The sequence below is a fragment of the Mesoplodon mirus genome, assembly GCF_964341445.2.
Source record: "Mesoplodon mirus genome assembly, chromosome: 18".
Classification (NCBI taxonomy): Eukaryota; Metazoa; Chordata; class Mammalia; order Artiodactyla; family Ziphiidae; genus Mesoplodon; species Mesoplodon mirus.
Window position 1 is genome coordinate 28,362,883 of NC_138994.1, and position 23,384 is coordinate 28,386,266.

General features: G+C 41.4%; 1 protein-coding gene across 1 annotated transcript in view; it reads left to right on the forward strand.

Annotated features, from left to right (window-relative positions):
- The window catches only part of LOC309793384 (RAD52 motif-containing protein 1-like), a gene marked incomplete at its 5' end in the record, with an annotated part of 76,366 nt that extends 60,377 nt beyond the window's left edge, over positions 1–15,989 (forward strand). The window contains 5 exons of the mRNA XM_082603856.1: positions 10,821–10,943; positions 11,320–11,488; positions 12,439–12,537; positions 14,188–14,273; positions 15,735–15,989. Coding sequence (XP_082459982.1) covers positions 10,821–10,943; positions 11,320–11,488; positions 12,439–12,537; positions 14,188–14,273; positions 15,735–15,836 — 579 coding nt within the window. The 3' untranslated portion in view covers positions 15,837–15,989. The remainder of the gene's footprint in view (positions 1–10,820; positions 10,944–11,319; positions 11,489–12,438; positions 12,538–14,187; positions 14,274–15,734) is intronic.
- Positions 15,990–23,384: the final 7,395 nt, after the last annotated feature.

Genomic DNA, 23,384 nt, shown 5'->3' on the forward strand with positions numbered 1-23,384 from the left:
TTTAGAGAAAAATGCAAGTCTGGCTGAATATTAAGCACAGTACACTAAATAAAGCTTTTTTCCTTTGCAGAATATTTTACATGTGTGTCCCATAGATTCATCAGAGATTCTAGTTTTGGATAAAGGCAAGTACATTTAAAGACAATACAACATCCCTGTCTATGACATTGGCATTCAAATGAGAAGTGAATTTGGTTCAGGACAGTTCTTGAACTGCTTAGCATTTAGGTTATTTTAGGTCAACTCTTTGGGAAATTCAATTAGAGTATTTATTGAATGGTTTTAGTGAGCTGATTGGTTGTCATGTCATGTCATAGATGATATAAAACATGACTCCTATTTATAAAATAGTTGTGTTGGTCAGATAAGGCATCTTACATGATGTATTTAATCCAAGATAATGGATGAGTAAGAGGCAGATCATTGTCTAGGAAGTAATTTTGGTTTTGAGAGAGGCATTCTTAGGGAAATAGGCCTTGAAGTGTTCATTTAGAGCTGGGCAGGATTGAGGTCCGGAGAGAGGAGGGAAAGGATATTTGGGTAGAGGGAAGGGCATTGGCAGAGCCTCAGAGGCCTGACGGTTCCTGGGGCCTGTGTGGGAATGGTGGGAAAGTTGGGTTGCAGTCAGCCTGTGGGTGGCCTGGACGTTGGGTAATGAGCGTGGCCGTGAGTTTATGGGCGCCCTCTCTAGAGTGGTGTGTAACTTGCTTCCTCCCTGAAGAAGTGTGACACGCTTGTGCTAGCTGCAGTGTCTTCCCCACAGCTGTGCTGTCCATTGAGGAGAAAGGGGCCTGCTCTGCCATGGCTTCCTTACTCCTCACGGTATGGCGTGTGAGTTATTTTAATAATGTATCAATCTGCCTTTTCTTTCTTTTGTCACAATGCATTTACTTTCTAACGTGGTCTTGTTTTCAGGGTAATAATTGGGTTTCCACAGGGAAAATAATAATGTGTGAGGCAAATTATTGACTTAAAAAATGAATCTCTAATATTTTTCTAGTAGTTCTTCTTTTGTTTAAATTTTTGTTTCGTTAGTTATGTAAAGAAACTTATGGATAGTAATTTCTGCTCAGGTGGATAGTGGTACTGTTTAGCACAGCTCATTGGTCTTCTGAAACCTTTACAAATGCAGTCTGATTCATTCCAGCCACGTTAATTATGAGGTACATCATTTTTTTCCCTTAATGGAGACAAATGTAAAAGACAGAGATACAGAAATCATCTTCCGTTTAGATTGAAGAAATTTTAGTTACTACTCTTTGTTCCTGCTATTTGATCACAGTTTATTTTTATTTTTTGAAGTCTGTCTCTAATCAAATAAGATTTAATGTTTTAGAAGTAATAGAGGACCATGACTAAACTAATAAGAAAAGTTAATTTAAGGACAAGAATTGATTTTTAAAAACATAAAAGTACATTTCATGACTTGATTTCAAGATGATCTGGTGGTATCCTTATACTGTCGCAGAAGGAAGTCCACAGTGGGACGAGAATGATGCTTACAAATCAGCACCCTTATTATCTATTACTGAACATGTCTTAGTCCAGGCCAGTCTGCCTACCACCTCTGTGGAACACTGTTGATTTCATTTTTCTTCCAGTATTTACTTTTGGTTCTGGACCAATTATCTAACTGTAATGGGATTCTTCAAAAGTATCCTACATTTTGTACTTAGTGAACTAGTGATTGTTCTGTTTGCAGACATTCTTTCTGAGGCTCTACTCTTGCCTCGAAAACCTACATTTGCAGAAAGGGAAATGTATAGGTTCTCCTTTTCAATGTATTTATTTTTATTTATTTTTTATTTATTTTTGTCTGTGTTGGGTCTTCGTTTCTGTGCAAGGGCCTTCTCTAGTTGCGGCGAGCGGGGGCCACTCCTCATCATGGTGCGTGGGCCTCTCACTGCCGTGGCCCCTCTTGTTGTGGAGCACAGGCTCTAGATGCGCATGCTCAGTAGTTGTGGCCCACGGGCCCAGTTGCCCCGTGGCATGTGGGATCCTCCCATTCCAGGTCTCGAACCCGTGTCCCCCCCATCGGCAGGCAGACTCTCAACCACTGCGCCACCAGGGAAGCCCAGGTTTTCCTTTTATTAACAAACTTATCCTTCTTTATTTCTTTCCAGTTTTTAAAAACCGTGTCCATTGTGACATTGACATTCATATTTAAACATAATTTTAAAATTTTATTCTTAAAATTATCATACAGTAAAACTAACCTTTTTCTTTTATCCTGTTAATTTAACACGTGTAGTTTGTGCAACCATCACTACAATCATTATACAGAATAATATTATCACCCCACAGAATTCCCTGATGCTATCCTTTTACAGTTAACTCTCCCCATCCTATAACCTCTGCAACCACTGACCTTTTCTCCATCCCTATAGTTTTGTCTTTTTGAGAATGTCCTATACATGGAATCATACATGTAAGCTTTTGAGACTGGGTTGTTTTACTCTGTCTTTGAGATTCATCTAAGTTATTGCATGTATTGAAAGTTTATTCCTTTTTATTACTGAGTAGTTTTCCATTGTCACTCATTAAAGGACATTTGCGTTGTTTCCAATTTTTAACATTTAGGAATAGAGCTGCTGTAAACATTTGTGTACAGACTTTTGTGCAAACATAGTTTTCATTTCTCTATCTCTAGGGTAGCTGTCTCTGGGGAGAGGGGATTGCTGGGTGATATAGTGAGTATATTTTTAACTTTATAAGAAACTGTCAACCCTTTTTCCAGAGTGTCTGTACCATTTTATATTCTCCCACTAGCAATGTACGAGAATTCCACCTATTCCACATCACTGACACTATCAGTGATTTTAATTTAGCCATTCTAATAGGTACGTGGTAATATCTTATCATTGTTTTAATTTGCATTTCTCTGATGACTAATGCCATTGGACATCTTTTCATGTGCTTATTTGCCATCATTAGATCCTCTTGGTGGAGTGCCATTGAAATCTTTTGCCTAGCTTTTAATTGGGTTGTTTTCTTACTGTTGAGTTTTGAGAATTCTTTATATATTTGGATACAAATCCTTTTTCAGGTATGTGATTTGCCATTGGTTTTTTCTCAGTCTTTAGCTTGGCTTCGTATCCTTCTAACATAATAGTGTCTTTCAAAGAGGAAAAAGGTTTAATTTTGAGAAAGTCCAGTTCATAATTTTTTTTCTTTTTTATATTATAGTAAGATGGGTAGATTTTAAAATAAGTTTCTGTTCTATAAAAGTGGTGAAAAGTAACTTAGTGATGGGAATGTCCTCATAAAGTTGACTTTGTGGAAGGTGCAAATGTTATTTTCTGGAAAGGTAGTACTAATTAATATACCTCTTAGTCTTGGGAACATCTAGGACTTTTGTTTAACCAAAGGATGCAATTGGTTGAGGTTTGTGAGGGTTTTCACACTTTTTAAAAAAATGATGATCACTAATGTGGTTAAATATGTATACTTTCGTAATGCAGAACTATGTAGGAATTAGTCCTTAAGACTCTTCCAGGGTTAAAATAGTGGTATATTACATTCCCATTTGATGCTTTGGGGAGTGCCTGAGTTTGAGTTTCTGCTTCACTGGAACAGCATTAGAACTCTGAGTGTAGGTTCAGATTCAGTGTCATGGCTAAAAGCACGAGCTGCATCAGAATGTCTGCATTTGAATCCTGCCTTTTATTTACAGTGTAACTGTGGGTGAGTAACTTAACTTGTCTGTGCTTCAGTTTCCTTATCTGTTAGTGGGAATGATAATAATAACATCCACTTTGTAAGGTCATTATGAGGACTCAAGCAGATTACATAATATAGTCATTTCAACGGCCTCTGGCCCACAGGAAGCATTCAGCAAATGGCTCTTGTTATTATTCTTATTATTATTGCTGAAATAGCTTTATGATAAAATTGTTTAAACAAATGTTTTGGAATATTTTCAAGAGTCAGAATAACCACATATCACACTAAGTCATTTCTCTCCCATGCCCACTTTTTTCTCTTTGCACTTGTTATTATTAATCAATACCTGTGACCAGTGTTTTTAATAATCATGTATATATACACTGTTTTACAAGCCAGCTATCAGTTCATTCCATTTTTCACATCCTGTGAGGTACTAATCAGATATACACATATACATCAGTTCGCTTCAGCTGCCTGAAATATCAACCTAAATTGGCTTAAGCTGGAAAGAAATTTGAGTTAGGCTCACCTAACTGCAAAGTCAGGCACAGCTAGCTGGATTCAGGGCTCAAGTAAAGTCATCAGGACTCAGGTTCTCCCCACGAGTCAACTCTGCCTTTTCCTGTATGGACTTCAGTTGTCGGAACTGTATGTTAGAAACTTGGCTGTAGCATATTCACCCCCTGTAGCCTGTCAGCGTTTAGATTCAGCCGGAAAGAGCGCCTGTCTCTTTCCCAGAAGCCTCAGCAAAAGTCTCATGATGTCTCATTGGCTCTTATGGGGTCACATGTCTGACCTGGAGCCAATCGCTGTTTGAGGCTGTGAGACTGGGATTGGCCAGTTCTGGTCACGTGTCACCCGTGGCTCTTTGGCGGAGTCGAGCCCACCGGAGCCACGCTGACTGAGAGGCGGGGAGAGGTACCTACTCTGAGGGAATTTGTGGGCTTTTATTACCAGAAAAAGGGCTGGACGCTGGCTGGTCAAATGACTAATGTGCTGTTAGGCTCTTTTTGTAGATCGGCAACGGATCACAGGGGTTAATGGATTTGAATTAGACCGGATTTGAATTAGAACCTTGGTTACTGATTCCAGCTTTTTTGTCTCCAGGAATGCCGTTCCCCACGGGGGCAGGAGTTTGCAGAAAGTTAGTGTTGTGTATTCTTTTGGTGAAAGTCGGATAATTTTTAACAGGAAGAGAAAGAGTCAAGGCAAATAGGGGTGGCCTTCTCAATGGGTGGACGTGGTGCTTCTTCCCACACTGGTGGGTTTAAGCGACTCAGCGCCCTTCTCCGGGCCTTTCTGTCCCCGTGGCAGAGGCTGTACAAGACCCAGCTTGGTCAGTGTCTGTCCGCTACATGGCAGGGTTGCATGCTGTAGACACGGGTGTATCCGTGTATCCCGGCCAAGAGTGTTGGCTACATGGTGAGGTGTGTCTGGTGCTGGCGTCGTTTAGAGGTAGTTTCTAGATCTCTGTATTTTTTTTTTTTTTTTTTTTTTTTTTTTGTGATACGCGGGCCTCTCACTGTTGTGGCCTCTCCCGTTGCGGAGCACAGGCTCCGGACGCGCAGGCCCAGCAGCCATCGCTCACGGGCCCAGCCGCTCCGCGGCTTGTGGGATCTTCCCGGACCGGGGCACGAATCCGTGTCCCCTACATCGGCAGGCGGACTCTCAACCACTGCGCCACCAGGGAAGCCCTAGATCTCTGTATTTTTTATAGTCCATTTTAGTGTGGCTTGAGACATTGTCTCACTTTGACTTCGGCTGGCAGTTTCTATTTTATGTTTTTCAAGAAGACGCTTGAACTTCTTCAGGAGTATGTGTAGCCAGGTCATGCTGTTTTCTGAAGAACCAGAGAAGGCAGTTACCAGAGACCTGCCTTGTATGGAGAGCTACGCTACAGAAGTACCCGCAGTGAGGTTCAGGGAGACCGCAGTTAGAAATGAACTGTTGGGACCTGATTAATTGTGGTAGGCATCTTCATATCCAGTGCTGAGGTGGGCACCTGAGCCTACATATCAGAGACATTAACTCTTGAAATTAAGTCAGTTCCCCCCATAGCTCCCGGAGTTAGTAATTCTGTCCCTAATCTCTACTTCTGTGTTACTTTTATTGAGATATCCCTGGCTAATATGTTTGGTGATTAATGTTGATGGTAGGCTTTGTGATCTCCCCTCAGAGCCAGTTTTAGGGGTTAGCTTGTGTTTGTCAGTGATGTACAAGTACACTTGTTTCTCCAATGGCTATTGGAGAGCATAATCATTCTTATGATTGCATAATCATAACCATTATTATTTTACCGAGATGGTGAAAATGGGTGAAAATAATTCCTCTGTCAAGTAGATAAAGTAGTTACATAGCATGATATTTTATTTTCTAAAACTAGAGTGTTGTATGTTGAAATCTGTAAAGTGATTTCCACTTTGTATAAATTGAAAATATGGAATTTTAGTGAAATAACAATAGCTAACACTTACTGAGCACTCACTGTATGCCAGGCATTCTTTTAAGCACTTTACACGTATTATTTCGCTTAATTCTTAAGAGAAAATAAATAACCATAGGAGGTAGGTATTAGTTGTCTCCTTGCCATTTTAGAGGTGAGCAAGTTGAGATACTTGAGGCTAAGTCATTTGCTCCAGGTCACACAGCTGGTGAGTGACACAGTTGGTGAGTGACAGCTGGTGAGTTCTGAATGTAAGTCCTCTGGCTCCAAGTCTGTGCTTTGGATCACTATGCTGTGTTCTGTCCCTAGTAAAGATTTTAGCTCATGTGTTGTTAGTTTTTCTTTTCATTTTGCTTCTTTTTGTAATATTTTCTAGATGTGGGCTAGGAGTTTTACAGAGAAGATTTGCTAATTCTAGGACCTTTGGAATCCATGGATTTATCCATCTTCTGTTGCTGTTATTTGGCAAGCAAACACGCTATGCTTGTTTATATCAGTAGGTGTCAACCAGGAATGATTTTGCCCCCCAGGGGACATTTGCTGATGTCTGGAGACAGACATCTTTAGTTGTCGTAAGTCAGGAGACGTGCTCCTGGCACCTAGTGGTCAGAGGCCAGGATGCTGCTGAAACATTTATGAAGCACAGGACAGCCTTCCGCAACAAAGAATTGTTCAGCCCAAAATGTCAATAGCATCAACTCTGGCCTATAGAATAAGTGACTGATGATCTTGTAATGCCATTCTGATCTCTAACGGGCAAAGTCACATTAGTAATGTAGAAATGATTACTTTTGATGTTTGTTTGATAATTGATTTCCCCAAATGAATGCATGTTTGTATAAGGGACATAAACAGCAACCATAACTTAAATATTGAAGTTCCCTTAAAGTAAACTGGGAATTATAGCCCACTGAGGGAGAGCTGAGGAAGTTTAAAGGGAGGCCATGTAATGCCTGAGGATACAATACTCTAAATATTTGTTGGATTACCTTGTGAATTACACAATTAGATTTCATTTTTTGTGTTGTATTAACTTGTCAAATGTATAAACATTTTAAATATCCTGTAATTTTTAAAACCGTGTTTTGGTATATTTTTAATTAAAAATTTCATACTGAGAAAAGTGGAGAATCTTACATTGTACCCCGTGTATGTACCACCCATATTTAACAAATGCTAACAAATACTGAAGTCCATTTTGAGCTCTTTCTCATCCCATCCCTTAGGTGTTTCTACATTTTTTATTATACCAAACATCTCAAAAGTTGAAGGGGCCTGGAACTCTTCCGTTGTCTGTCGTCAGGCCTCACTCACTGCTGCTGCCTTTTGTCTGCCTGTCAGCTTCTCCCCTCATCTTTCACTGCAGTATATAGGCGGTAGAGGGCGGAGCCAGGTTGTCTTTTCAAAGCTGGAAAGGCCAGGCCGAGAGTGGATGCGTAGGCTGGAGGGAGGCGGGAGGACAATAAGTATGGGTTTCCCCCAATGACTGAAAGCAGAGCGTTCCCATGAAGCCTTTCATAAGCCGAAGTGGCGTAAAGCGAAGAAGCAGTGACCATAGGACACATCTTGCTAACGGATGCACAAAATAAATTGAGCTAAAGTACAGAAGCTCAGTGACAGTTCAAAGCTATGGTGGCTTGATGCTGAGGTGCTGAGTGTGGTTCCCAGGAAGGAGCTGGGTGGTGCCCCTTGCACCCGCTTTTGCAGCGCACAGTGCGAATTGCCTCTGTACGGGCTGCTGCACAACACGTGCCGGGCACTGTTCTCATTTTCCCCCCTTTTTTGTGAAAATAGATACCTCTTTGGATTTCTTTTGGTTGGGAAAACAGGCGCTAACGTGGGTCTTTCTTAAAAGCGAAGTGGCATAAATTGAGCTTTGGAAGGATGGAGGAGACCTGTACCTTGGGCCCGTTTGGTGAGGTAGAAAGTGGGGAGAGTGAGCGAGGGTGGGAAGAGGCAAGAAGAGCAGTCTCGGAACCAACAGAGATGGTGGTGGGAGGTCTGCAAGCGTGGTCCGCCGGAGCAATGTTGTGACTGTCAGGTCAGAGGATCTTAGGTCTTCTTTGCCCAGGATTGCTGCTCCCTGCATTATGAGTGGTATAGCTCAGGAGAGGCTGCGCTTGAATTCTCAATCTCTATTACTTGGACTGCTTAGTGGTGTGTTATTAATGGCAATGCCTGCTTATCACCAGTTGTTCACAGGACTTCTACATGATAGGTTCCTTTTTTTTTTTTTTTTTTTTTTTTTTGACCACACCATGCCGCCTGCGGGATCTTAGTTCCCCGACCAGGGATCAAACCCTCTCCCCGCCCCTTTCCGCCGTGGAGGAAGCGCGGAGTCCCAACCACTGCACTGCCCGATAGGTTCCTCCTTTATTTAAACACCTCCCATCATGCTCCATTGCTATGGAATAAAGCCCTCACTTCTTGTGGCATTGGAGGGCATTCTTAGCTCCTTTCCCACTTTCTCTGACACACCTGGAGTGTATCATGTGCTTTTTCTTGTCTTGGTGACTTCTTGTGCATTCTCTCTGATAAACTCCCCTGTGCTCTCCCTATCATCTCTGCACAGTGAACTTGTGTTCTTTTGAGGGCAGCTCATGCCTTTCGGCAGATGGAAGGTATTTCTTGCTATTTTTCATTTGTGCTTTGCCTGTCTTGCTAGAATCTGAGTTTCTTGAAAGCAGTGATGGCATGCTTCCTCTTTGCGTTTAGTGCTGCTAACACAGGGCCTGGCCTCAGGAAATGTTTGCTGAACTGAATTAATAGCCAGTTCGAACTTGCCCTTGAGCCAGTGTTTTGTACTGGTGGGAAAAATCCTACACGGTGTGGACTTTGATTCTCTGAAGTGTCAGTTACAGTATTGTAAGACGGAAGATAGGAGCCTGGGATAGGAAACAGTTTTGCACCTTCTGGTTTTTTTTTTTTTTTTTTTTTTTTGCGGTACGCGGGCCTCTCACTGTTGTGGCCTCTCCCGTTGCGCAGCACAGACTCCGGACGCGCAGGCACAGCAGCCATGGCTCATGGGCCCAGCCACTCTGCGGCATGTGGGATCTCCCTGAACCGGGACACAAACCCGTGTCCCCTGCATCGGCAGGCGGACTCTCAAACACCGTGCCACCAGGGAAGCCCTAGATTTCTTTTGTTAATGTAGAGCCTTAGTTTACTACCCACACCCCCGATATTATTACCTGCTTTAATTATGTGTTCTTTGTAAATTTCAATTATTTATTTATTTGGTTGCACCGGGTCTTAGTTGCAGCATGTTGGTTCCTTAGTTGCGGCTCAAGGGCTCCCCAGTTGCAGCAGGCAGGCTCCTTTAGTTGCGGCTCGCAGGTTCCTTAACTGTGGCATGTGAACTCTTAGTTGCAGCATGCATGTGAGACCTAGTTCCCTGACCAGGGATCGAACCCGGGCTCCCTGCATTGGGAGCACAGAGTCTGAACCACTGCACCAGCAGGGAAGTTCCAATTATGTGTTCCTTTATTCATTGGCAGGTATACATAATTCTTATCTTTTTTCCCCTGTATTTTTATAAACACAGAAAAGTGAATAACATCTTAAAATAAAATGAAGGAAAGGCCTAATGTATCTGAGTTTTTCTCCGTAGCACGAAGGGAAATGTTTGCCAGCAAGAACTGTGGCAAGGTTATCCCAGATGTCAACTGTCTCTACTACCAGGGGCTCAGAGCCCTTCTGAAGCTTCCTAATTGTCCAGGACAGCTCCATTATGGCTCACCGTACAGGGCCTAGCCTCTCATGCGACACTCAACATTTAAAAATTAGTCTTCATTTCTCCTTCCCAACAGGCAGCTTCAGTTGGAGAAAGTAACTTCATTTTCTTATGTACTCGTTCATTCACTCAGTCAACAGACCATCACTCCTCTATTATATGCCAAGATCTATGCTTGCTTCTGGTAACAAGGAAAGAATGGTTCCTTGTTATGGTTCCTTCAAGCACTTAAGGAGCTCATAAACTAGTGACAGAGGAAGATGCACAAACCAATCAATAAAGAATTAACAATGCTTTGACTTCCTTTGTATTATTTGAATTTTTATGACTATATTTATATACTACACCCTGTTCAAAGTGGAAATAGATATTTAAGAAAGAACTAGTGATGTAAAAAATCCACAGTAATATGTAAGTTATTTAGAGAGTTAAGACTGGCGATATTTGCACTCTCCAAGAAGCTTGTTCATGCAGATGAACCCCTACTTCTTTTGGTTGCTTTATTTACATTTATAGAGGTATAGGTATTCCCTCTTCTAACAGGGGTTAGTAACTTGGGGAGGGGGTGCTACAGATTAAGGTCCTGATTCAGTGGCAGGTCCATCTTACCTCCTCTTCAGGTCATATTGTCAAGCAGGAGCTACAGGATGAGACGAGTAAAACAGTTCACTTCCTTTGCTTACCCCCAGCCCCATGATAGGCTTCTGCTGGGCTTCCTTGGTTGCTTTCATCATTACTTTCACCACCGGAGGTCAGGGAACCTTCCGGTTAATCAGGGGCCCTGGAAATGATGCAGAAAAGTACTGACTTAAAAATAATAAATAACATTTATTTAGGGCTGACTGTGAGCTCATTGCTTAAAATGTCCTACTTAATCTTCACAACCACTCTAGGAAATTGGTATTGATAAATCTCAGGTATATCCAAAACAAGTCTCTATGTAGGATTGTGATATTTTTAGGACTTTTATGTCTTTAGGTTCGTCTTGGCACCAGACATAAGGCGGTTCAACATAATACGCTGGCCCTAAACAGCTCCAGATGCCAAGAATTGGCAAATCACTACTTTGGTTTCAATGGGTGGTCAAAAAGGATCATCAAAGTGAAGTCTGTAGATTTTCTTTGACTAACCAGACTCCTTTCAACATTGAACTCCTAGACTTTAGAGAGAAGAATAGAACAGGGCTATGGGGAGGAGATGTGAGAGCCTTCCACATGGAAGTATGTGAGCATTGGCCTGCCACCTAGAATTAGTGATAATCTCAATGACTTGGATGGCGGTGTCCATAATTTTCGCCAGTATTTGTATGGTATATGATAAAAAATAGTTGTCCATATCTAGTCATTCATTTGCAAGTCCCAACTTGATTTTGAAGCTATTGCATACCTAAACTATTACCTGGGATTGCTGGAGTTTCGTTTTTATTTCTAACAACAGGATATTTTGAAGCCTAGCCTTTAATTCATAATCCTAACAGCTTCAGGATCTTTCTAACCTTGAAGAAAGGGAAAATGAAGCTATTGTGACACGAATTCAGAAGCAAAGCCTGAAGTTCTTCTGTGCTTTAGAGGTGGTGTTGCCCTCCCATGAGTGCAGGAGTCCCGGAGTTGTCATGGCTGAGGAACCTTTGCATAAGTTGGAGGAAGGTCTGTTTTCCAGTATGTTTGTGTGTGGGGAGGTGAGGGAGTGGGATTTCTCTTTTTTCCTTTCTTTCTGAAACTCACCTTTTCAGACACATCATCGCTTTTCTAAGCCACTAAAGCCCTGGGCAGATTTTTTCTGCCTGACAATATAGGTTTTTATCTTAGGCAATACCTGACAGCACCTTAAACTTTAGAATTTGAGAACTGACCGCCTGCCAAGAAGCTTAGGAGGAAGGAAAATTAGTTAGTTTTTGTTGTGGTTGTTGTTAATAATTTGTTATGTGCTAAAATATTCCTTCAAATACAGATGTCTTCTGGCCTTCAGTTATCCCAAGAAAATCATTGTCTAAAGATTGAAATAAACCCTTGTGTAAATATTCAGTCCTTTGCCTCCTATAGAAGGGCCTGAGCAGAAAAAGTTAATGTAGATCCCTAGAAAGGGGATTCCAATTGGTACTGAGTTTTTTCCTAGAATCCATGGCACTTGGGCTTAGGGTTTTAACTCAGAGGCAGAGCTGTTAGTGAATGGAGTGGAGGAGGCTCCACCATCCACCTGAGTGGGTGATGGTTGAGGAGAGGCCAGATCATCTGCACTACCGCCAAATCTATGTCACTGTATGAATCCAGCCCTTTACGCACAGGAGAGCAGGGTCTGTAGCAGTGCAGCCTCAGCTTGTCCATTTGAAATCTGTGAGTAGTATGAGATTTGTGCACGTTCTTGGTTTGCATTTCCCATCGAGTGTTTTAGGAACTTCCAGAATAGCAGTCAAAATGTGCCATGCCAGGGTATACCTACAACAGAGACATTCACCCGTACCCCAGTGTTGTGCCTGCCCTTAATCACTAAGATAATGATCTAAGAATCACAGATGCATTTTTAGTTTTACACACATAACCTAGAAATCAGTTATGCAGACAGGCATTTTACATTCATCTGTTTTGGTTGGATTTAGGGTCATTATCATTCCTTATGGAAAGGAAGGTAACCCAGAAGCTTGCTATTCAGAAGGCTATGACAGATGCCTTCCAGAAACTGCTGATTGTGGCTTTAGGTAAGACCTTTTTGATTGTCCTTGAAGTACTTCAGTTTCAGTGAGCAAGTAAAGTTACTTGAAAAGTTAATTGGATGAAAATAATGGTTAGCGAAAACATTACATATTCTTTCATTCACCAGGTGCTTTCACAGCAGCAGTCTTAAATTTGTTCTTTGTGGCATTTATGAGAAAAATGACAGCAAATATTATTGTCCCCAGTGTTTAGATGTAGAGTGACTTGCCACAGTTCCTACAGAAAGCGTTTGATCCCGTTCTTCCCCAATTGCTTGCTTATCTTCCAGAATAGTGCAGTGATGATAAGCCTTGGGCACCTGCGTTTGAGTCCTAACTTCGTCTCTTAGATTTTGTTGTTGTCGTTGTTGTTGCAATTTTAGGCTTTTCTAGCCAGAGGCATTGGAAGGTATTTAATATCTCTAAGCTGCAATTTCTTTATCTGCAAATAGGACTAGTAATACAGCTTATCACCTAATGGAGGCTTTTGTAAGAGTAAATGAGATGATGAATGTAAAAAGCTTAGAACTATGCCTGAAACATAGTAAGCAGAGAAAATATATTGACTATTATTATTATCGTTTTTTTCTTGTTGAAGAGTTTATTAGATGATGTTTTTGAAATCAGTTTAATTTCAGTTTTCATTTCTGATATATTGGGTGAATATGATTCTTATATAATAATTGGCTACGTTTTTGTGAGCCTTGAAAGTGGTCATGCTATTGAATAGTGTTGATTGTGTTCCCTATCGAGTTATACAGTGGTGAGAATGTCACAGGCTGTGCCCAAAGGAAACTTTATGATGAGTAGATTCCCGGAACAGAATTGCTCCCCTGCTTCACAGCCCTGCAGGCTTAGAGAAAATCCGAGCAAAGTTGTCAGAGACCTTATTTGCTTGTAAGAGTTGACCCTGGATTGGTCTTGGCCTTCCAGCCTGGGCAGTCCTTCCAGTGAAGTTTGACTTCCCTGGTCATCAGGCAGAATCTCCATCAGCTGTCAACTCTGGGTAACAACCTTTAAGAACGAAACTAAATGTCTGGGTTGTTTGTCCCTAATATGCCAAGGTATTCCTTATATGTACTCCAAACTCCTTAGACCAAAAAGCCTGGTGGCTCTAGCTTGCCTTGAGGAAAACTGTATTGTCCAAAAGGTACATGGGCTAGTTTCTGCCAGTAGAGTGTTCAAATGCTGTCTCTCTCTGTCTCTGTCTCCAAAGCTTTGTTCATTGTATCTGGTAGAAGTTTGGTCCCAAGGAGTAGGCCCTGGCCTTGCTTCTAATATGAAGTATCTATTATAGTCCAGTGGTATCTCTCCAGGTTTGAACTCATTTTGACCCCCACCTAATGCCTTCCTATTTCATTGTATTGTGATTGAACATTTTTGTTTCCACAGCTTTTAATTTCTATGTCATTATTCCTTAGTTCTTATTTCTAAGATCATAAAGGTTTTTGAACCAAAGTTGATACTTCTTATATATTTTTTCACAACTAATTATGATAAAAACTGGAGTGTCAGATGAGGGAACTTCTAGGAAAATGCTCTTATTTTCTGCTTTTAGAAATCAAAAGAATGTCTAATTATTGGGTGCTACCATTGTATACAGGAAGTTTTAGAGCAAGAAAACTTCTGCATTGATCCTTGTTAACTTTATTTCAGAAATTGGTAAAACAGCCGTGGCATATAGACTCTGTGAAGAGGTCACAGATGCTAGAACCAAAGAGGAACTACAGGATTTAATTCAAGTATGTGTATGTGGAGATACAAACTCAAGGGGTACACAGCCAGTGTAGCCATAATTCAAAACAAGCAGCAGGATTTGGAAGACTTTGGCATGTCTACTCAGCTCTGTCTTCCTTAGGAAAATGTGAAACTCTGAAACTGCTTTTGAGGCAGGGAATTTCTAGGACTTTTCCAAGTCCCGAGCCTTGTCTCTGGCCCATTATTTGAAGTTTGGAGAGCAGGATTGAGGGCCATCAGTGTACGTCTACAGTTGTGGACACAGGAGAAGACACAGGCCCTTTAGAACTCCCCTCAAATAGAATTGCAGGGATTTGGGAACAAAGTAACTATGGCCTTAAGTGTGATTATGCTACAGTGTTTTAAAACTATTCATGCCTTTCAAGTAAGGTATATTACCCAGATCTCAGCATCTCATATATATCTTGTGTTAAATATTTTGCCGAAGCACCTTTCTGTAAACCAATTATATGGATGCCTCGAATTAGGGATTAAGTTGTCAACGTAACTTCTAAAAGAAAACATTAATGTACTGTATATAGGATTTTTATTAAAAAGGAGCAAAAAATGTGTTTCATGTCATTGAGAGCTTATTTTGGGGCTAGTTTTCTGATTATTTAACTCACCCCAACGTTGCAAAGTTTGTTTTGAAGGGAAGAAAGTAGAGAAAGAAAAGGTGGTTATGTTCTGAAAAATGTAGAAATTTTGAAAGTTTTTCCTGTACAAAATAATTATTTTAATTCAATTGAAATCAGTCAAGGAAACTTCAAACGTATCCATGTTTGGACATTAAGAAGTCTAGCTTCCTGTGAAATGTGAGAGGAAAGGACTCCATATTGATAGTAAAGATTTCGGAAAACTGATTGTAACAACAGATCCATTCCTAAATGAGGCCAATCTTGGAATCAGTTCCATTGAGAAACCATTATGTGCCAGGCACTGGAAATAAGATGAAGCTCCTTCTCTCTTGGAGTTTAGGTGTTACAGGTGTACCAGACAATTAAAAAGGACTAAAATTAAATAGATTATGAAAAGGACTGTGAAGAAAGTAAACTGGGTGCTAGTTAGAGTATTTGGAGAAAACTACTTCACATGCTGACTTTAACATTCTAAGTGTCTTCTCCATGTCTGCACACAGGGTAGACCTCTGAAAAGTGACACAGTAGTTTTTTCTAGATTAATGGTTCTGTTGAGACAAGGTGGGATGGGGGAAGTTTTCCCATGCTAATATAAAGGGCCATTCGCTTGGTTTTAGACACTCTTTCCCAGAATGAATTGCTCACCTGCCCCAAACCCCTCCTACAGAAGTTCTGGAGTCATCACTGATTCAGTGGTAACCTCTGATGACAGAGTGGTGAATTAATAATGAGACGTGAATACTGAGAGTTTGGAGGAAATGGCAACAATTTAGAATAATTGTAAGGTGTGTTCCCCTCCCGCCACCCTGACTGGTGCTCATTTTGCAGGTCAGCTACTTTTCTTGTCAGCCCTGTAGCCAAAGGGAGGAAGAATGTCTCTCAGACTTCAGCTTCGAGGAGGAAGAGTTCAGATTGTCAGAACTGGACTAGCACTTTTGAATTTCCCAGAATGCCACATCCTGTGGTTTCCTCGGGAAGCTCTGCATCCTTCCCAACCCCCCTCCACCCCTGGGCTGCTGGAGTTTGGGGCCACTGGGGTCTGCAGCCCAAATCCCGCCTCATTGTTTGGGGCCTGGGAGGGCAGGGCGGGGTTGGGAAGGGGGCCCGGCAGGAGGTAATTGTCTCCTTTGCAAGGGGAAGGGTGGCTTGTGCCCTGGGGACTCTGGGAAAAAGGCTCACTCTGGTGGCGTGCATTGGATCTCCGCGGGAGCCTAATAAAGGTGGAGTAACTACAGATGTCATAAATAACGGGTGGGACGTTAGGTGGGGGAGGGGCGTGCGGTTGCTAACGGTTGCTAACGGTGAACCCTCACGTCGCAGCGCTGGCATAACGGTTCAGTTCGGCTCTGAAGGAGGATGTGGCTCTGGCTTCTCGCTGGCCTGGGTCGCTGTGCCTGGGAGCCGCCACATGTTATGTCCTGGCTGTGCCTCTGTGTCGCTGCTGCGCCCCACGGCTCCTCCTCACATGGCAACGACTGTGGCTTCTAGTCCAGGCAGTTCAGCCTCCAGAGTGGGCCCTGAGCCGCGTCCAGGTGACCCCCTAACCCCCGCGCCTGACCGAGACTTGGTCTTCATACACCTCAGACAGCCCTCCCAAATTGCCCCTTGCCCTTACACCCCTGGAAGAAGCCGGGGGCTTTAATTACTTGACGTCCTCGTCTCCAGTCCAGATGTTGGCCCTGCCTCATCAGGAGTTGAGTGAGACTGAGGCTCCATACCCGGACACGGATTCCGTTGTAGAGCTGCCTATAGGGCCAGATCAGTTTGCTGTTCCACATCAGTATCTGAATAACGAGCAAATCCAACATCAAAAGCTCCCAGAGGCGGTTCCAGTGCTAGAGTGGGATCAGAATCAGCCCTTGGTTCTGCCTCCTCGACACAAAAGTAAGACTAAACACATAGGTCTAGAACAGGCTGAAGGTCACCAATCATTTGAAATACTTGTTCCACCTCTAGGTAGTAAGAGCTCAAAACCAATGAGCTTTATTGTTTCACCCCCAAACCTGAAGAAAGATCTAGTTCAGCATCGACGGCTTGCCAAAGTTGTTGTTGGAACTATAGGCCAATTTGAAAAAAAACACTCAGTGTCTAGAACAACAGTTGCAGGGTGATTATTTACATCCAAGTATGGAGGCCTTTTATCCTGAGGAGAGCATACCTAGGGATTTTCTGGGGAGCCCAGATGAACCTCCAGAGCCCCATGAGGAAGCTGAAATGTCTGAATCCCAGCAGGAGGCCCAAACTCGTCATCCAGAGCTCACTGAGGAGGCTGAATCTTTACCTCATCAAGAGGCCCCTGCTCAGCATCCACAGACCCCTGAGGACGTTGAATCTTTTTCACCCCAGGCAGAGGCCCAGGCTCAGCATGCAGAGCCCACTGAAGAGGTAGAACCACCTCCACTTCCGCAGGAGGCTCCATCTCAGCCTTCAGAGGCCCCTGAGGAACTAGAAACTTCAAGTCCTCAGGAGGCCCGCGCCCGGCCCTTGGAGACACTTAAGGAGGTTGTAGTTTGACCATGTGTTCATCATGGGGTAAATGAAGCTCAGCAGTCACACTTGTACAATGGCACTGTTAAATCTCTGGCTCTGGCACTTCCCATAAATCCACAGGTCACTAAAGAGGTTGAACCTTCTCCAGTCCAGCAGAAGACCCCATCTCAGCCTCCAGAGCTCCGTAAGGAAGTTGTAGCTCAGTCTCCATTGTATCCCGAGGTGACAGTTCCAGCACAGAGCAGGATCATGCTGAGCATCCAACATCACCCAGTATCAAGAGCAGTGGTTCTCAACCAGGGTGATTTTGCACACAGGTGACATTTGGTAGTGTCTGGAGACAGTTTTGCTTGTCAGAACTGTATATGCTACTGGCATCTAGTGGACAGAGACCAGAGATGCTACTAAACATCCAACAGTGTACAGGAGAGCCTCCCACAGCAAAGAATTATCCAGCCCGAAGTGTCAATAGTGCTGCCTAGCTAGAGAAATAAAGATGACTTAACACAAGTATTTAATGAGCATTTAGTATTTTGTATCTACTGCACCACATATATAATCATGAAAGTATAAATCATAATATCTCCCACAGTGAGATTTCTTTAGTGTATGGAGGGAGTAGTGATGTTATGTTTCATCATATATAAATTAGAATTATTGCCAAAGGATAAATGTTCTGAAAGAGTATCTACTTTTCTAATTCTTTTGCTTGTGTCTTTTTTTGTAGAAATCTTGGTTGCAATTTACTCCCAGAACTGAGCTTTGGAACGTTTCAGGCCTGGCATGGAATGCAGTTTTTACACAAGTTGTAAGTGAAATAGAAGATGAATACATGTAAACAACTGTGTGTAAAAACAATCATGCAGTTATTGGTTAGCTGGGTGTAAGTAAGCCCAGTATGAATTCTGGAAAGTATGTCTTGAGAGCCATTTATTTTTTTTTTCAAATGAGGAAACTAAGGTACAAAGAGGCCAAGAGACTTGTTTAACTCATATATATGAAAGGCTCTGCTTTCCATAGTACTGATCTTTGGCATGGTCAATTAAAGGCCCCGAACCAAAACACTCAGATTAGCATTGTCATGGAATCCCACGGATGCCTCTCCAATATGTGAATGGTCCAGGCACTTCCACTTTTGAATTTCACTTTGATTCCTTTTCATGTGCAAAGTTCCTAACTGCTTAAAATGTATGCAACACAGAGCTGCAGAGAACTAAGTTTAGCAGGGTGTGGTTCAGTGGGTGTGGGTGCTTCCCCAACCATCATTAGCTCTTTTAAATGGTAAAGCAGAAAGAATTCCTGAACACCCACCACGGGGCTCTCCCCAGCCACCCAGAACATTATTTTTCAAAAAAGCATATATTGCTGAAGTGAATTATCTGTGGCCAATAGGAACCTTTGAGGTATGGAAAAAGACGTTGTTTGTGTTCAGCTGTAGTGTGAAAAATATAAAGAAAAGACTTTGCTGTGGCCTAATTCAATATATTTTCTTTGCTGACTACTCTTCAATAAGAAGTGTGGGTTTTACACCCCTTCAGCTCAAAATTTCTCTTATTTCTCATGACACAAGGAAATGATAGTGGGTACGTTCAATGGCCCGAAGGCGATTTTAGACTCAAGGTAAAGAGCTCTTCTACACCTGGCTTTGGAAAAGACTCTCCTACCTGTCTTGTGGTTCAGAAATCCAGTTTCACACAGTTCCCACATTTTGGGTTAATGAAGGTGTTGAGGCTGTGTCTGGAGCTGGATTAACAATTCCTGCAGATGCCTATCTTTAGCGGCCTCCTTCCTTTCCCTTGTTAGTTTGCTGACGCCTACCTTGGGGAGAGAGCACCAAGGGTCGGTTTTTCTTTTGTTAGCACACCGGAGAGCAGGCTCGTGAGGTCCCTTCACCAGGAGGTTTTAGTAGCGTCAGTACAACGTCTTAAACTCACCACTTTCCTAAACATCCTAGAACACCAAGAGTTCCTTATAAGAATCAGAGTTTCACTAGAGTTATGTAGGCAACACAGGACAATACATTGTGGAAATAAATAAATAAATCACAGTTTAAAAATTAACGAATTCATTCCAAAACATTCACTGAGTGCCATGCCCACTGTCTGTGAACACTGTACTAAGTGCTGGGGATACAAAGACGCATAGGGCAGGGAGTTTGTCCCCAAGAAGCTTTCATACTGGAAGGAGAAATATGGATGTCGATGGGAAAACATATATGAGAGCCATTCTAGCATCTATGCAGCAGGGTAACAAGGTGAGGGAGGGGTGTGATGAAGTAGAAAACGGGTGGTAGGTTAGAAAAGATTTGTAATGGAAGAGGCACCAACATGTTCCTTTGGAATTTGTGCTCCTCTTAAATGACAGAAAAAGGTAGTGAAAGAATCAGAACTATCTGGTGTTGTAAATAAATTAGTACTGTACTCCGAAAACTCATTCACAGTTACTTTCAAAAGATTGTCACAGTATAGTAAGTCTTTGTTTTGGACTAAGTCTTTCTAATAGACAAAGCTAATTTGCTTCAGGATACATTTGCCATGGTGAGATATAAACTTTATTGCATCTCTTACCAAAGGCAAGCCACCAAGGGAAGATGCCACCCTCGAGTTAAATCATTTTACTACCTATAATGACATATTACTGGGGTGTTTATAAGTTGCCTGCATTAAATAAGTTTGGAAAAGGGCCCCAGCTGAGGTGGACTTATCATGAATTCAATGAACCTTAGGCTTCAGGGCTCCTCACTTGCATAGGTCCCTTCCAAGGTCTTGAGAGGGGTCCTAGCGATTTTTCTATTTATAACTTTGCATGTTTTTATTAGATAGGATTTCCCAAAGTAGATGAGGTTCAGGCCGCACAAATCCTTGATTCATCACCGGGTGTCAGGTAATTATAAGTCAGTAGGTTTCTTGAATGAAGCCTCTATGTTACTGAGAAATATCAGGTGAAGTAGTTAGCAGTGTGGTAGTCTATTTTAAATCCGAAATCTACCTCAAAGATGAGCCAAGAGCTTATTAATAAAGTACCACTTTTTGAATGGTGGTAGTAATCATATCTCTTTCAGATAAAATCAGGAATGAAATATACTATGGAAAACCGGCAGTGGTTGATAATCCTAAATGTTAAGTATGCTTTTTTTCTCTGACTGTAAAGTGTTTCTCCTTCATTCACCTATGCAGGTCCAGACGGATGGCTTATTTTTAAAAATTCTTTTAGTCACTTCATTGGATCTAACAATACAAGCTCCATGATTTTAGAAACTGAAGGACTCTACAATGTAGAAAGGCTATATAACTTAAGCAGACAGAGCACATTCACATGCTGGCTTGTCCGTGGTACATCAATATTGTACCAAGAACATAAGCACGAAGAGAGAATAAGAGGAAAATCAAAGCCTTATCCCTATTGAATTATTTACCCCATTGTTGAGAATATCAGTGCGGGAGGTGTGGCCACACTATGAAGGCAAATTGAGCTGCGGTCACAGAGCCGCCCTAATGCTCCCCCAGTCAGCTAGCATTGGTTTCCTTTACATAGCTATGTACACACAAAAGCTTACACACTTGAGGGTGTTGTCCTCACTTTTTGCTATGTACTAGAATCCTGGCAGCTTCTCAGATTTAGAAAGGCATAAACACTAAAAGCAAAAATAACTTGGGTCTGCCCTTTGGGGTGGATTAGGGTGGCTGTTTTATTTGTAATAGTTCAAAATTTTGAGATTGTCACACCTAGCAACTACTATACTTTTCTTCTCCCCACTGCATCTTATTCTTCCCACCTGTAGTATTTTCTCCCATTCCATAGGTTTATTCACTTTCTTGATAGTGTCCTTTGAAGCACAAACTTTTTAGTTTTTATAAAATCCAATTCATCTATTTTTCCTTTGGTTGTTTGTGCTTCTGGTATCATATCTAAGAAACTGTTGTCTAAAGCAAGGTCATAAAGATTTACTCCTGTGTTTTCTTCTAAGAGTTTTATAGCCTTAGCTCTGACATTTGGATATTTGATCCATTTGGAGTTAATTTTCATATACGGTGTGAAGTGTAGGAGTCCAGCTTCATTATTTTGTGTGTGGATGTACAGTTGTCCCAGCATCATTTGAAAAGACTGTTCTTTCCACATTGAATTGTTTTGGCACCCTTGTTGAAAATCAATAGACCATAAATATGAGGGTTTATTTCTATATTGTCAATTCTGTTCCATTGATTTACATGTCTGTTCTTATTCCAGTACCACACTGTGATTGCAGTAGCTTTGAACTGAGTTTTGAAACCAGGATGTGTGAGTCCTCCCACTTTGTTCTTTACCGACATTGTTTTGGTTATTCTGTTTCCTTGAATTGCCATAGGAATTTTAGAAAGAGCTTGGCAATTTCTGGAAAGAAGTCAGCTGGGATTTTGATAGGAATTGCAATGGAACCATAGGTCGATTTGGGAAGTAGTGAAATTTTAATAAGATTATCTTCCAGTCCATGAATCCAGCATGTCTTTATACTTATTTAGATCTTCTTCAATTTCTTTCAACAGTTTTGTACTTTTCAGTGTGAATCTTGCACTTACTTGGTAAAATTTTCCCCTAAGTATTATATTTGTTTTGATGCTGTTCCACATGGAATTGTTTTCTAAATTCCATTTTTTGATTACTCATTGCTGGTGTGTAGAAATAATATTGATCTTATATCCTACAACCTTGCTGAAGTCATTTATTAATGCTAACAGTTATTCTCCTAGATGCCCAGGAATATGTCTTGTGGTCTTCCAGTTTCCCAGGAATACATTGGAATATTGCAAAGTGTCTGTGGACATCTCATTCCTCAGCTTTTCTTTTAAAGCTTTGCGGTTGGGTTGTTTTTTGCCCCAAACTGTTATCCATTGCCTCATGCCACCGCCATGTTAAAATATTTGCTTGAAAATGTTTTCCAGAAATGCCACCTGAGCAGAGGCTTTTCTCACTAGACAGCCCTCAGTCAGGTCAAAGGCAAGCCTTTCAAGTGAGGTCTTCCAGGGGACCACCAGACATGTACAACAATGACAGTTCTTTGGGAATGAGGCTTTGAAGGACCTCCCAGTCCATGCTGCTCGTTCTGGTACCAGGGATGTGGGCTGTTTTTCAAGGCTACCACTGGCATGGAGACCAAAGGTCGAGGGCAAGTTAAAGCAACACAGATCTCGTTGTTCTTACAGAAATTAATTTGTTTTCCTTGAATAACTTGCTCCCCCATTTACTGCCAGCGTGTTGGTTAAATTCCCAGAGTTCAGAAGACGTTGATTCTGACCATTTTTGCCAGTTTTGTTGTTGTTTTTGTTGCTTCTATGCGGGGATGAATTTTCAGATGTCCTTCCTCCATCATTTTTACTGATTTTCCTGCAATTTTTTAAAAAAAAATCTATAAAGTCTCAATGGCCATAGGCTAATTAAATATTTATCACGAGAGATGATTAAGGAAAAAATAAATAAAAAGAGAAATAAATAAATAAATAAATAAAAAGAGAAAATATTATTCTCATAGAGGCTTTCCCAGATGGGTAGATGAAGTTTGAAAAGGTATTTCTATATTTAGTGCTGTCAAAATTAAGGTTAAAGTAACAGATGTTTCAAAAAAAAAAAACAACCCTTTTTTTTCATTCAGGTTAAACACAGGCTTTAGAGTCAGAACTGAGTTCAAATTCCAGCTCTGCTTCTTACGAGCTTGATGACTTAAGACAAGTTATGTAACTTCTCTGTGCCTCAGTTTCCTCATTTGTACAATTGTGTAATATATATATCACATAAGGTTACTGTGAGGATGAAATGTTAAATGCTGATCACATATGCATGGCAACCCAAAAGATATTAGTTTTGATAATTATCTTTATAATATTCTGTAAAAGTACACTAATAATTCTTGAGTAGAGTTAACCTAAAGTCAGATATTCTCTTCTTTCTTCCTGTTTCTTTTCTGTTTTTTTTTCCCCCTTATTTGTTTTAAAGAACTAAGGGGGAAAAAAAGAA